The sequence below is a fragment of the Hypomesus transpacificus genome, chromosome 15, assembly GCF_021917145.1.
Source record: "Hypomesus transpacificus isolate Combined female chromosome 15, fHypTra1, whole genome shotgun sequence".
Lineage (NCBI taxonomy): Eukaryota > Metazoa > Chordata > Actinopteri > Osmeriformes > Osmeridae > Hypomesus > Hypomesus transpacificus.
In genome coordinates this window covers 10,085,300-10,098,527 of record NC_061074.1, presented here as the reverse complement: position 1 = coordinate 10,098,527, position 13,228 = coordinate 10,085,300, and the positions used below count along the sequence as shown (strand labels likewise).

The following is a 13,228-nucleotide window of genomic DNA, read 5'->3' as shown; positions in this document are numbered from 1 at the left end:
GACTAATGGGCCGTTTGATGCATTTTTCATTACTGATTATTGGCTGTGCAAACAGGAACACCTTTAGCCAGTTTTGTCCCCTGTGGCTTCACCCACAGACAATGGAGAAAAGACATTTGGTTTGCAGTAATTGTTACTTAATTATGATTCTGAAACAGTGCAAATATTTGGACACACATGGGCCTTTTGATTACCTAACCTGAAAAGCAACTTTATCAAGCGTTAAAACGTCTTGCCACTGTGGTGTTTACACAAAGGGGATGTTTATCATTTAGGTTGTGTCCAAGAGAGTGTGTCAAAAAGAGAGAGGAAAATAGCAAAAGGTAAACCATGTCGGTCAACTAATGTACAACTAACGTTTTATAGACGAAAACATGACAAAAACATGACAATTCAAACTACGATATCTTCTTCTCTCACATTGGATGTCCATAATTTCACATTTAACAATGCTCAATCTTTTACAGTCAGTCATCCACATTTCTGAATAACATTCAACAGGTGTCCAATCAGTGGAGCTGTCAATCACAAGATGGTATTGTCTTCCTGGCCGCCTTCTTTCACAAACACATCAAAGGAATTAGTCCACTCTACTGCTCCAGTACCTTGGAGATAAGGAAGCATGTCACACTTAAAAACAGTAGGCTCATATCAGTCTCTCCATTATGGAGTTTTGGCTGTCGTCATACATACAGTGTAATGTTGATGTTGATGATCGGGGTCAGATGGCTGAGCGGTTAGGGAGTTGGACTATTAATCAGAAGGTTGTTGGTTCGATTCCCGGACGTGCAAAATGACGTTGCGTCCTTGGGCAAGGCACTTCACCCTACTTGCCTCGGGGAGAATGTCCCTGTACTTACTGTAAGTCGCTTTGGATAAGAGTGTCTGCTAAATGTAAATGTAATGTTAGAAAAGTTTGGCTAATACGGATTGGATAAGAATCATGGTGAGGATAGAAGCTTAAAGATTCGTAAATTCATAGAAAATATACACTGGGAGGCAACAGGTTTACAAGTAAACTGGTCAAGAACAACAGTTTTACTCTGACTTCAGTCGAGTCAGTGAGCTTGGCTTTATGGGTTCCAGCTGCTTGGGAGGGGGGGGGGAGGGGGGTGAGTTTGTGTCGGGGTCTTTAATGTCCTCTGATGCTGATGAAAGCTAAGTTGATGACAGCCATTCGCACAGCAAGAAGCCCATTACATCAAGCAGTGAGAGACCTCACACTCACTCACACATAAACACACACTGTTGTATCTAATTTGCAGGCACACGGGCATAACCACACGCACAAAGTCTCGCATGCAGAAAAACACAAAAACAATATGCAAATCTGCTGTCACTGATTATGAAATGTGTAAACACCATGTGAACTATGAGTAAAGAAGCAGTCTACCCACAACATCAGCAATTAATTGAATCATTTAGAATTTAGTCTCCTAGGGGTGTGTGTTACCAGTACGTAGAAATCCACAGGCCAAACTCCAATGGCAGAGCCACGTAGCTTGTTAGTGGGAGGCTAGAAGGATTGTGTTCATGACAATGTGTTCAGCAACACTGAAACAAGTTGTCTCTATTTTATGCATTTCCATTTTTCTAATAATAACAACAACAGGTATTGTCCATTTTTATTGAAACAGTATGCAATTGCTACTGTCTCACTAACTCAAATAATTAAAATCATCCAGAGTGGAGAGGTCCAGAGAGCTGTTGTTTTGGTTTTGGTTCTGGAGCTGAATAAAAAATCAATTGATTCCTCTAACATTTGTTGATATAAATCTCAATCGACCTCCCAAATTGGAAAACAAGTCTTATTCTGTTATATTTTCGTTACACAGATTTGTTGTCAAATTGAAAAAAAAAATATATATATATATTAACAGAGGGCACACCTGTATGTGGAACTCTAATAAAATTGTGTTCTTTGCAGTTTTTCTGAATCATAATTTTAGGGAATCAATTCATAGAATCAGCTTCAAACCAAAGATAAGAGTTGTACAGGACATGCTCACACATTGTTATGGAAGCGATGGACTCCATCCAACTGTAGATATTTAACAATTAATGCCTAAAATATCAAACTGTATCGAATCAGGTTGTAATAGCTGTTGTTTTCAATTTGTCCAGGAGCAGAAGTGTGCAGAGTTGTAATTGCTTTTCTCTGTGGATGAGAAACTAAAAAGGAAACTTTTCTAGGGGCTGCAGTCGGGCTGATAGCAGGATGAGGGAGGCGGTGTTGATTGCGGAAGCAAGGTTGTTTTCTGGTGGATTTGGTTTGAGGAGTCAGCCCTCAAGTAAGTATCATACAATGTCAATAATACCGATCTCTTGATAATATCATATTATACAACTGCCATTGACTTACAAGAGGAAACTGAAAGCAATCAGTGATCTACCTCACTGCTATGAATCACCACCATTCACTGACCTTTTAAACCGCAGCCTATTGGCACCCAGCAGACGCATCCCACTACCATTTGTAGAGAGTCAGAAGCTAGCTAAGTGACTCAAAGATGATCAATTTTCACGTCCTAATCGTTCCAGTCATGTGGTTTTTGACATTCAAATATATTTTGACAGGTGAAAAATCTTCCTAATGGTGGCCTTTCCACTGCAGCCCCCCCCCCCCCCCCCACACACACACACACCTCTCTCTCCAACTCACACACACACATAGGCCTTTATAGGAAATGTAACACTAACACACAGTTCGCCTAGACAAGACCTTCTCACAGAATCAGAACTATGATAATAGAACAAATTCCGAAAATAAATCTGGTTTATTTCACACACACATCTTCACACCCAGCCTCAGCAGGCCCTGGACCAGAGGTGACGTGAGCAGCCAGAGTGTCCGGCTGGCTCAGATAAGGACACAGCTCTATGTTGGAGAGACACACCGGCCCATCTAACCAATCGCACCAGGTGACAGCCAGTGACGAGGGCATGGAGCCAGAGATAAGAATATATCGCAGCCATCAATCAAGACCATCACTCCCACTCTCACTGTCTACAAATGCCCTTCAGATCTATCTACACACACATACTATCAAACACACAGGAAGATGACAAGTACCTACTGTCAGTTTTAAGTGGACGCATATTCTGGAAAAAGACAAACACTTTAGTTTGAGATGTCTGTCAATTAATATCTTGAATTACAACAAAGATCTCCCAAAATGTATTCTAGAAAGTGAGATAGTGGAACAGATGTACGTGCCTAAGGGAATGAAACTTGAAGGAGTATTCAGTACAGCTAGGAGGAGAGATACCCCAAGAGAAGGGATCGTTAGTGACACAAGGATAAATAAATTGGATGCTACAAAGGTAGTATTTAGTTGTCAATAGAGATTGATTCTGAGAGCAGGTGCTCTTTTACAGTTTTTAGCATGCATTCATCAGCGAAAACTAAATGCCATTGACTCTTTTGCTGAACTTCCCACTTGTTAGACAAACACATCGCTGAGAGAAGGGATGCCTCAGCTATGTATCAGACACAGCCCATAAATACATAATACACCCCTCTTCTGCTTGTGCTTTCACATACAGACGCACATATCCAAAGATCCCTCCATTCCTTTCAGCTCTGTCTCTAAAAGTAAGATGGAAACTAAATCCTTCAGTGCTGAGATATAATTAACTACAGCAGTGTGTACCCCTTGCTTCAGACGAAGGCCTTCTGGTGCACTTAAGTCAATAGGAATTCAGCGTGGGCTAGCGTCGCTGGGTGCAATGGTTGATTATAACAATTGGAGGACACTGTAAATTTCTCATTGGTGTTTAGGTGAAAGCCAAAGCGACAAAATTTTACTTGTTTTGTGTTACATTAAAAATAGTCTTGTCCATCACAAAATGTTGTGTCAGCACGTGGTAGATGCTGTTCCATTTTGTGAATGAGGAATGGAAGACTATTTATAGATGGCGATTTGCAAACAAGTTTTCCATTTTGTAATTATTATCACTGATTTAGGCTGATTACAGCTCAGGATTGGACTGATTCTGATGACGCGATGAATGATTCATTCATTTTCTTACTGGATCATGAAGCTGTGTGTGTTAAACACTGCTAAGTGATGCAAACAGCTTCTCTTAGAACCACAAACTCTGTTTGTTTATGGTTCAGAGAAGGACAGCAGAGCCACAATTACTCAAAGGAACACATTTGTTTTATCTATAACTAGTTGGTCAATGGACTGAATGAGATTCAAATAATTTATCAGTTAAAAGATCAGATTCTGCGGAGGAGAAGGCCAACACAGTAGCCCAAACTTCAGCACATAGATCTACTTTATTTCAGACTCCTCATTGTATATTCTAGTTGTCATCTAGCTCTAGTGTACCATTACTTCAGCACAGTACCATACTTTGGGTACAGTCTTTTTACTGTGGCATATTCTTTCTGCAGCAGGCGGGTAAGAACCATCATCAGAAAGTGAGTGAACGATAGAGAATAAGAGTTTCATAGAGAAATACAGGTAAGTGGGAGGTGAAGAAGTCAATGACCTTTAACTTAATTAAAACACTCAGAGGACTGGGTTCTATACGTATAGTGTCAATGACTCATTCCACTTTCATTTGTATTATTTTTGGCAATTAGCTGGCAGATTATTAAGGTATTGCATCGATGCTTCTTTTTTGAACTGCTCTGTGTTATCATTTAACCTTTGCAATCCTCTCTCAATAATAGTATGAAAACAGGATATTTCTTTGCAATAGATACAGTCATCTCTGGAATTATTGGCACCCCTGACAAAGACTGATACAAAGTTTTTTTGTTCTTGACCTTTTTGTACTTTTGTTTAAAGAAAAAAAAATCTGAATCAGAAAGGGATTTATTCGCCATGAAAGTTTGCACAGACAAGGAATTTGCTTTGGCAGGAAGGTGCATTCAATAAACATATAGGAATCTTAAATTTAAATATGTGGTCTAACTATACTAAAGGTACATAAACTAGCAATACTAAGTGGGATAAAATAAAAATAAAATATACAATAAAATAAAATATAAATTTGCCGTAATTTACAATATAAAGTATTGTGAGCAGCCTGAGTGGAGCCCCACCAACACTGGTGATCCTGCCGTCTGAGAGGCTGTGTAAAAGTCTAATGGCCGCTGGCAGGAACCACTTCTGGGAATCCTTCCCCGTGAGGTCAGTCACCTTCTCTGGCAGCCCAAGAGTCTTGCTGAACGGATTAGTGAGCCCAGTCTATGGGGGTCAGATAGCTGAGTGGTTAGGGAGTCGGGCTACCAATCAGACGGTTGCTGGTTCGATTCCCCTGGCCGTGCTAATGACATTGTGTCCTTGGGCAAGGCACTTCACCCTACTTGCCTCGAGGGGAATGTCCCTGTACTTACTGTAAGTCGCTCTGGATAAGAGCATCTGCTAAATGACTAAATGTAAATTTTAATGTCCTGATGCTAGCACTAACAAACACCAAAGCGTAGAAGGTGGCACTAGTGATGGATGCCTGTTAGGACGAGTGATCTCCTACGAGTGATCCCCCCCCCATATCGAGAAAAATGAGTCATCCGACAACATCTGAAGATGGTATCAGAGTTGTCTCTTGAAGTCTGAGGTGTTCCAAGTGAACAAGAAGCTGGACATGACAGCCATTTGCGGAGCCCTGTGGTACTCAACACCTGCTCTGACGCAGCAAATGCGGTCTGACCAACACATAGTTGACAACCCAAGATACCAAAGGGGCTTTTACTGACACAAACGATAACCATTGTCACTGTCCTGCTACTGCATTGGTCAGTTGCTGTTTTTGGATGCAGTGTCTGAAGTCCCAGCTGGACGTGTCAGGAGGCAGAGAGTTGAGGCGGTCAAATGTGACACACTGGCAACAGCCTGGATTATGAGTTTGCAGGTCATTGAGTGGTGGCTGACTGTTGGTTGACTGTCCACAGTACAGAATGTCCAAGGGACTGAAGTCATAGTTACACATAAGAAACGAAAAAGAAAGAGATTGCGAGAGCAATGCAATATCACAAACATCGGGAGAAAATTGGGGCCAACATTGACCAAAAACATTGACAGCCCATAAATGTGACAGTGTAAAGTGATTCACAAACATACTGTACACGCGTGTGTTCCGAATGACATCCTAAAAAAAAAACAAGGAATGTGACAGCTAGATAAAAGCCGCGCGTGACTCACACCTTTATGTTTATAAAACACCTACGTATTGCTCATGAATAATGGATGTTGAGGTAGAGAAGGGGAGGGATGGCTGGCAATTGATGCGGAACAGAAGACAAGCCAGTAGATTAATCACACACAAACAGCCCACCATATGTGTGCATGTGTGAATCTAAGAGAGAGACAAAGAGGAGAGTGAGAGAAAGATAGAAAAGAGAAGGAGAGGGGGGGGGGGATGAGAGAGAGAGAGGCAGGAAGGAGAGTAATTACACGTCAGCTGGGCTAATGGGGCATGAAGTGACTGCCTCTTCTCGTTCGTCTCCCCCGTATTCTCTCCCGTCATCCATGTCTGCTGGTGACTTGGCTGTCATCAGCTGTACCCGTGGTCACAGCCAGATGGCAGCAGAGTGGCCCTCACATGGGCACATTCTGCAGGGCTCTCCACAAGACACAAGGAAAACGTGACACACTGTGGAAGAAGCGACTTGAGCCCTCCTCTGTGTGTGTGTTCATCGGGCCTTTGTCTTCAGGCTAATGCAGAAGATGATCACCCGTGCTGAAACTCAATAAGACGCTGTGAAATGATTTTAGTGGGATCTTTAAAATGTGTTGGATCTGGTGGTGTGGCGAGATTAAACAAATTTGAACAGCAGGAGGTTTCTCATGGCACAAGTCGGTGAGGTCACTCATGGCATTATGGCTTAAAATAGAACAATGACACTGACCGGATCTGTGTAGTTTAATACTGAGGGGATTTGTAATTCGTATCAAATAGACTTCACTGTCATTGTATTTTATTAAAAAAAAGAAAATAACAATTTGCTCTGTAGATAATTACCAGGTGTTCATTTATTTTTATTGTATTATATTTGTTCTTATAGTGATGAATGCCTTTTTCCCTCCCATTAGAAACTACCAGGACTACAGAAGGAGCAGTGTGCTTCGGTACGCAGAAACAGGAGGAGAGCAGTCGTTTGGAGATCCTCTGTAAACAGTCCACCTAGATAACACGTTTGACTAATCTTATACTGCCCTCATGCCCATTATAGAGACATAATCTATCAGTCGATCAACATTCTGACTCTCTGCATCAAACAGCACAGGTTGGTGCTGGAAAGATTTTTTAATTTTTTTATCACTAGCTCTGTACTCAATCCACATTCATCCAATATTTACTTTTATCGTCTGTCAGTTCATACGTGGATTATTCATGATCTATTTTGTCTCTTTTATCGAATTCCAGAAGAGACATATCGTGTGACAGTTTGTCAAAATGACTAAATGAATTCCCCCACTAGATAGATGACGCACCTGTGGATCGCACAGTGAGGGATAAAAGCCCTCCAGTCAACCTTGTCACCACCTTCAGTCTGGCCCAACCAAACCAAGCCCTCCTAACCCTAACCAGACCTGGTGTACTGTATCTCCATGCCTTACACTACTGCCAAAGTACAAACCAGTATGTGAAAATAATAAACTGTGTGCCATAAACATTGATAGTAAGAGCTTTCATCATGGACACACTGCATGCGCACTGTAGCCAGCTAACTCATTTGTTTCCCTTCGGTGGCAAAGCAATGGTAAACTGTGAAAAGCATGGGGCATTTAGAGTGGTCTATTAAAAAATATTGCACAAAGATTATTAAGGCTCCACAAATTATTATTATTATATTGAACATTGGAGCGAGTAATAGGACTGATGCTAATGTTAAAATATTGACCTATAATGGGAAGTGTTTGTTACGCTTTTTACAACATTCTCGTCACAATGACCCCAAGAGGGTTTGTCCAAATAGGGACATAGATGGGCAGAACACAAACAAACAGGCATTATATATGATGTTTAACGCGTTTCTACACTACTATTTTGTACCTAATTCAACATCCAAAACTGATGATGTGTTTCAGTTGGATGGTTAGGTTTTGTTTGGTATTACTTACATGTTTTAACTGAATTTATTGTTGGACAAAGTGAAGGGTGAGTTCCATACCCACCAATACCCATGGAACATATTGAAAGATACGACTGACTTCTTTCAGCAATCACAGGGGGATTTACATTTAGTCATTTAGCAAACGCTCTTATCCAGAGTGACTTACAGTAAGTACAGGGACATTCCCCCGAGGCAAGTAGGGTGAAGTGCCTTGCCCAAGGACACAACGTCATGTGGCACAGCCGGGAATCGAACTGGCGACCTTCTGATTACTAACCCGACTCCCTCACCGTTTAGCCACCTGACTCCCAAGGATTACTTGTGTTATGTACTTATATGTACTTGTGCATCTTAATTAATTCTGCATTCCAGTAGGCCTCGTTGGGCTCATAGCCTACAACTCATGTATGAGTTATAAAAGCATCATGTATGACTTGTTTTTATAATGACAAACACTCATGGATACTCCATAAGAGTCCATTAGATAATTGTTATGTGCTTGAATGTTTTTACATTCATTGTAGTCTCACCGATTCATGTCATGGTTTTTGACCAGGAATACCACAGGTGTACACACGTTAAATACAACACCCAAGCTTTTATGAACATTTTCACCATTTGATTTATTTATCATTATCTATTTTGTGTTCAGTTGCCCTGTGATCAAAGTCGTGGGACATCATGACAATCAGATTGCATTTCTTACAGAGAAAACTTGTAAATTGGTTTAATTCCGCTGGAACACAACACTAGTTAACTGGTTGAACAAGAGATCACAAATTCCTTACAGATTCGTAGCTTCTAATCAAAACTTTGTCACGTAGGATCATTGGTGAGGGAGCGCTACGCGCACAGAAGCCCCCCCCCCAATCCCTTTCCATCTGACGTCATTTGAACCCTTTAAAAGACTTGTTTGTAGGATGATCTTGAGCAAAAGAGGGAGCAGCGTAAACGAAGAAGCCAGTTTGACAAGTATCCGATAAACTGAACAGTCTTAATCCAATCCTTGCCTCCCCAGAGATCCGAAAGAAGATGCTCTCCTCACGCATCCCGTGCGTCCTGGGGCTTGTCTCCGTCGCCCTGGTCATGAGCAGTGTATCCGCCGCGCCATCTGATGCCAAACTTCGCCAGTTGCTCCAGCGATCACTCCTGGCACCTGCAGGCAAACAGGTACAGAGCTCTGGGAGCTTTAACAATCTTTTCTTCTCAGGGACATGGCTTCAGATGTCGTAAATGTACTTTTCTTCTCAGGGACATGGCTTCAGATGTCGTAAATGTACTTTTCTTCTCAGGGACATGGCTTCAGATGTCGTAAATGTACTTTTCTTCTCAGGGACATGGCTTCAGATGTCGTAAATGTACTTTTCTTCTCAGGGACATGGCTTCAGATGTCGTAAATGTACTTTTACGATTATGACGGCCTAGTTTTCCCTACAACTAAGGGTTGAAGTGTTACCTTTCTTGGTGTACATAGATGCGGAATTTGATTTGATGACCATGATGTTCTATAATTACCGGGGTATGACGAAGGCGGTGGCATTTTATGCTGCTTAAGACCTGATATGAAGTGGACATTTGTTAATAAAACTGTTAAGTAGAAAGTACCTGCATGTAACAGGATCGACTCAAAACATGTACTTTGCGTACTTACTATATTACATTTAAATTGCTATTAGTATGTAACATTGCCACATGATCAAGTAGCCTATACTAGAAGATAAATCAATATAAAAACAATTATAAAGTGACACGTGTATGCAGCAATTATCTGCATTTACGTGACGATTATCTGCATCGATGTTGCAATGCCGTAGCCTAGAAAATAATTGAGGTAGTTTCCAAAAACAGAGGAATAACTTGTATTTATTTTATCACCAGGAACTTGCTCGGTACACACTTGCAGAACTTCTGTCGGAGCTCGTCCAAGCGGAAAATGAAGCGATGGATTCTGAAGACCTGTCTCGTGGCGCCGAGCAAGAGGATGTGCGTCTTGAGTTGGAGCGCGCTGCTGGTCCACAGTTGGCTCCTCGTGAACGCAAAGCGGGATGCAAGAATTTCTTCTGGAAAACCTTTACTTCATGTTAATTCATTAAAATACCATTCACCGCGTGAAGCATTTCATCTCATGGCATGTAATTCATGCCCAAATCCCATGCATCATCATGGCCAAACTTGCCTCTCCAAAAATGTACATAAAAATTAGAATCTGTTAACAATAATAATTATGATAGTTTTGATTGATCATTTAGGCTTTTCAGAGAAAATTCACGTGAAAGATGTATGAATGTATGCAATTTTGCTGTCGACTGTGCTTTATGCATTTTGGCAGATAAACTATTTTTAATTGTTTACTTGAATAAAATATATGTTTCAGAACCAACGTGTAGATTCCACACTAAGACTGATGTTCTGTGTGTGTTCTTCGTCATGTACGCCATGGACTTCTGACAAAAAGATGGTGGACTAATTTAGGCTAATTACGGTTCTATTCAAGGTGTGACGCAATGCCTTGCTCAACCATCATTGTAAATACGCATCAACTATACATATAAATACACATCTGTTAAAGTTCCTGTAGGGTCTGTATTGTTGGGGATGGTATAACCACAACTTCAAGTTGCACACCCATTAATTTGTCAGTGAAGTATGCAAATGCTCTAAATTACATGCACTTTAAAACCTCCTAAAATATCTGTGTTTCCATCCTCAGATGTCACACTATTGGCCGGCTATTACATGTTGTTCTTGCGCGACCTGTAAGTTAGGCTAGTAATATGTCTGTACAGATACAGTTGCATGCAAAGTCCTCACAAAACAACCAGGAGAAAAGGCTGTTTTGTAAAATTAAGAAAGTATGTCAAATGAACAGCGGCTGTCAACACCTGAGTTTTCCATCGCTTCAGGTTGAAATATCAAAGTGCTGTTAGCCAGTCCTAACCTCTGTCTGTGGCAGAGTGTGTGGGTGGATGGATGGAGACAGCACCTTGAAGGAATAACCCACATTAAGATTGTATCTTGCTAGCCCAAGGTACAGGACAAGGTCTGATCTCTCAGATGACCAGTGAGGGTCAGATTAGAGGGACTCCATGTCTTTTTGGATGAGACACAAACAAATGGCTGTCTGTCAGTCAAGACGAGACAAAGAAATTATTGATAAGCCATCTAATCTATGTCTGATAAATCACACCTATTGCAGGAGATACAGAACTGTTTTCTTATCACACATAATCTCCCTTTTGTTAAGCCATATCTTTCCATCAACAGCTATCTGGGATGCCAATAAACCAGCACACATGCCTGTCCTTTAGACGTCACACTGCCAACATCAGCCATGTTAATTCCACAGAATTATTAAGTAAAAGTCACTTAAACATTTCAGGGAGTTGGGTCTACTAATTAAAACTGAACACCATGAGTAACAGTGTTTTTGTTGAACTGCTATGTTTTGTGGAGTCAGTAGAGTCAGTAGAGGCAGTAGAGGCTGGTGCATGAGATGCTGTGCCCTGATATCCAATTCAGCTGCCTCTTTTCTTTCACGCAAAGTTATTCCTTTTACATCTTGTAATCTAAATTAATCTAAACAAAACATTAATATATTCTGAACTGATTAAGAGATTGCATTTGAATCACTTGTGACATGTTAGTATTGAAATGTCATGATCTGTCCATGATCTGATCCCAGAATAATGTCAAATAACATTTGCGAAAGCTGGCCTGCTGCAGCAAAAATGATCAAGACATCAGATGATCCCATTTAGGGACCAGGGGAGACCACAATGTTAGGGGAGGAGGTTCAATGTTCTTTGTGACTTAACAGATACATGGAAATTCTCACACACACCCCCACACCCACACACACACACACACACATACACACCCACACACACAAAAGATGAATATTTATGTCCAGGCCAGAAACCAGCGGCTAATGAGTTTATTTCGCCATCAGACGCCAGCTCAATCTAAGACACAGCATGGCTGTTTGCTGTTTGGAAGCAGGGCAACGAAACAACCTCTGTTTACCTCCATCAGTCTTTACCCCAGGGTGCAGCAGCAGGCTGAGCAGCAGCAGGGGGCGCTCTCTGGCCAAGCCCTGAGGCACGCTTCCTATTCAGCTGCTCAGGCCATCCAGGAAATTAGTTTAGCAGCTCCAAGCTTAAGACAGCACGACACGCACAAACTCCGACACAGACTTATCTGCAATGCTCTCTGTTCTAGTGGCTAACCTAGACCCATCCAGCCTGTAGGATATTTGCTGGTGTCTGGCACATCCTTCCTACTATATCCCCTCCACCTTTAGGCAGAATGGCCTTTATCTTAAACCAATCAAAGCAGCTATAAGACACTTATCTGATGTACCTTCACCATACACTTGATACGATAAGATTCGCATTATGTCGGCTATCTCATGTTCTCACATCATTTCGATACAGGAAGTGCTTGATAAGCCAACATAAGTCACCAGCACATTGCATGACACTTTTTAGAGAGCACTGCTCTTCCGCAAAGCTTAACTTATACAAGTAACATAATGCCAACTTCACCTCCCCTCCATGATTACAATAATGGCTGAAGTGACCTCTGAGTAAAGGCAGACGATGTCACTCACGTCACGACATTCTCCTACAACAAGGAGAAAAGCTATTGATCGCTGGGCGAGCTTAACTCGTCCGTTTGATGATGTTTGTCTTGAATCGTCACGTCCACAAATGCAGCCGCCCACGCTGGCTGATAAGTAGAATTGTGAATGTGTGATAAGCATCAGAAGCCCCAATCCCCTGGGAAGATTCTTGAGTGAGATTATCTTGCCCTCCTTTCCCTCTTACTCTTCTCCTCCTTTCCTCCAGCAAATATGTTATAAAAAATAAATATAAAACCAAAACTAAAAAGAACTTTACTTTGCTTCAATTAGGAAACGTAGGTGCTTTGAAGACCCCACAAATCCAGCTGGAACTATCTCCAGGCCAGAAGTGGGAAGGTAGCTACTGTATGTGGGTTGTTAGGGATGGTCATAAACACTAAGAGGATGGAACAAGAGGTTAAGTGACAAGGTTGAGAGGAGGATGAATGAATATAAATTCATTGAAGGATGCCATTAGGCTACTCCAACAAATGAGACAACGTCGGTAAATTCGGTCATTCAGAATAACAAAG

General features: G+C 41.4%; 1 protein-coding gene across 1 annotated transcript; it reads left to right on the top strand.

Annotated features, from left to right (window-relative positions):
* The first annotated feature begins 8,983 nt into the window (after positions 1 to 8,983).
* Positions 8,984 to 10,450, top strand: sst1.1 (somatostatin 1, tandem duplicate 1). The gene is made up of 2 exons (XM_047036564.1): positions 8,984 to 9,244; positions 9,953 to 10,450. Exons 1-2 carry the CDS (start codon positions 9,107 to 9,109, stop codon positions 10,157 to 10,159), a joined length of 345 nt encoding a protein of 114 aa, XP_046892520.1. The 5' UTR covers positions 8,984 to 9,106; the 3' UTR covers positions 10,160 to 10,450.
* The last annotated feature ends 2,778 nt before the right edge of the window (positions 10,451 to 13,228 follow it).

What these genes read in the sequence shown, in the direction of transcription:
- sst1.1 (XM_047036564.1), top strand. Translation starts at nt 9,107, where the DNA reads ATGCTCTCCTCACGCATCCCGTGCGTCCTGGGGCTTGTCTCCGTCGCC. An exon ending in TGGCACCTGCAGGCAAACAG is followed by an intron (nt 9,245 to 9,952) that starts GTACAGAGCTCT and finishes TTTTATCACCAG; the next exon opens with GAACTTGCTCGGTACACACT.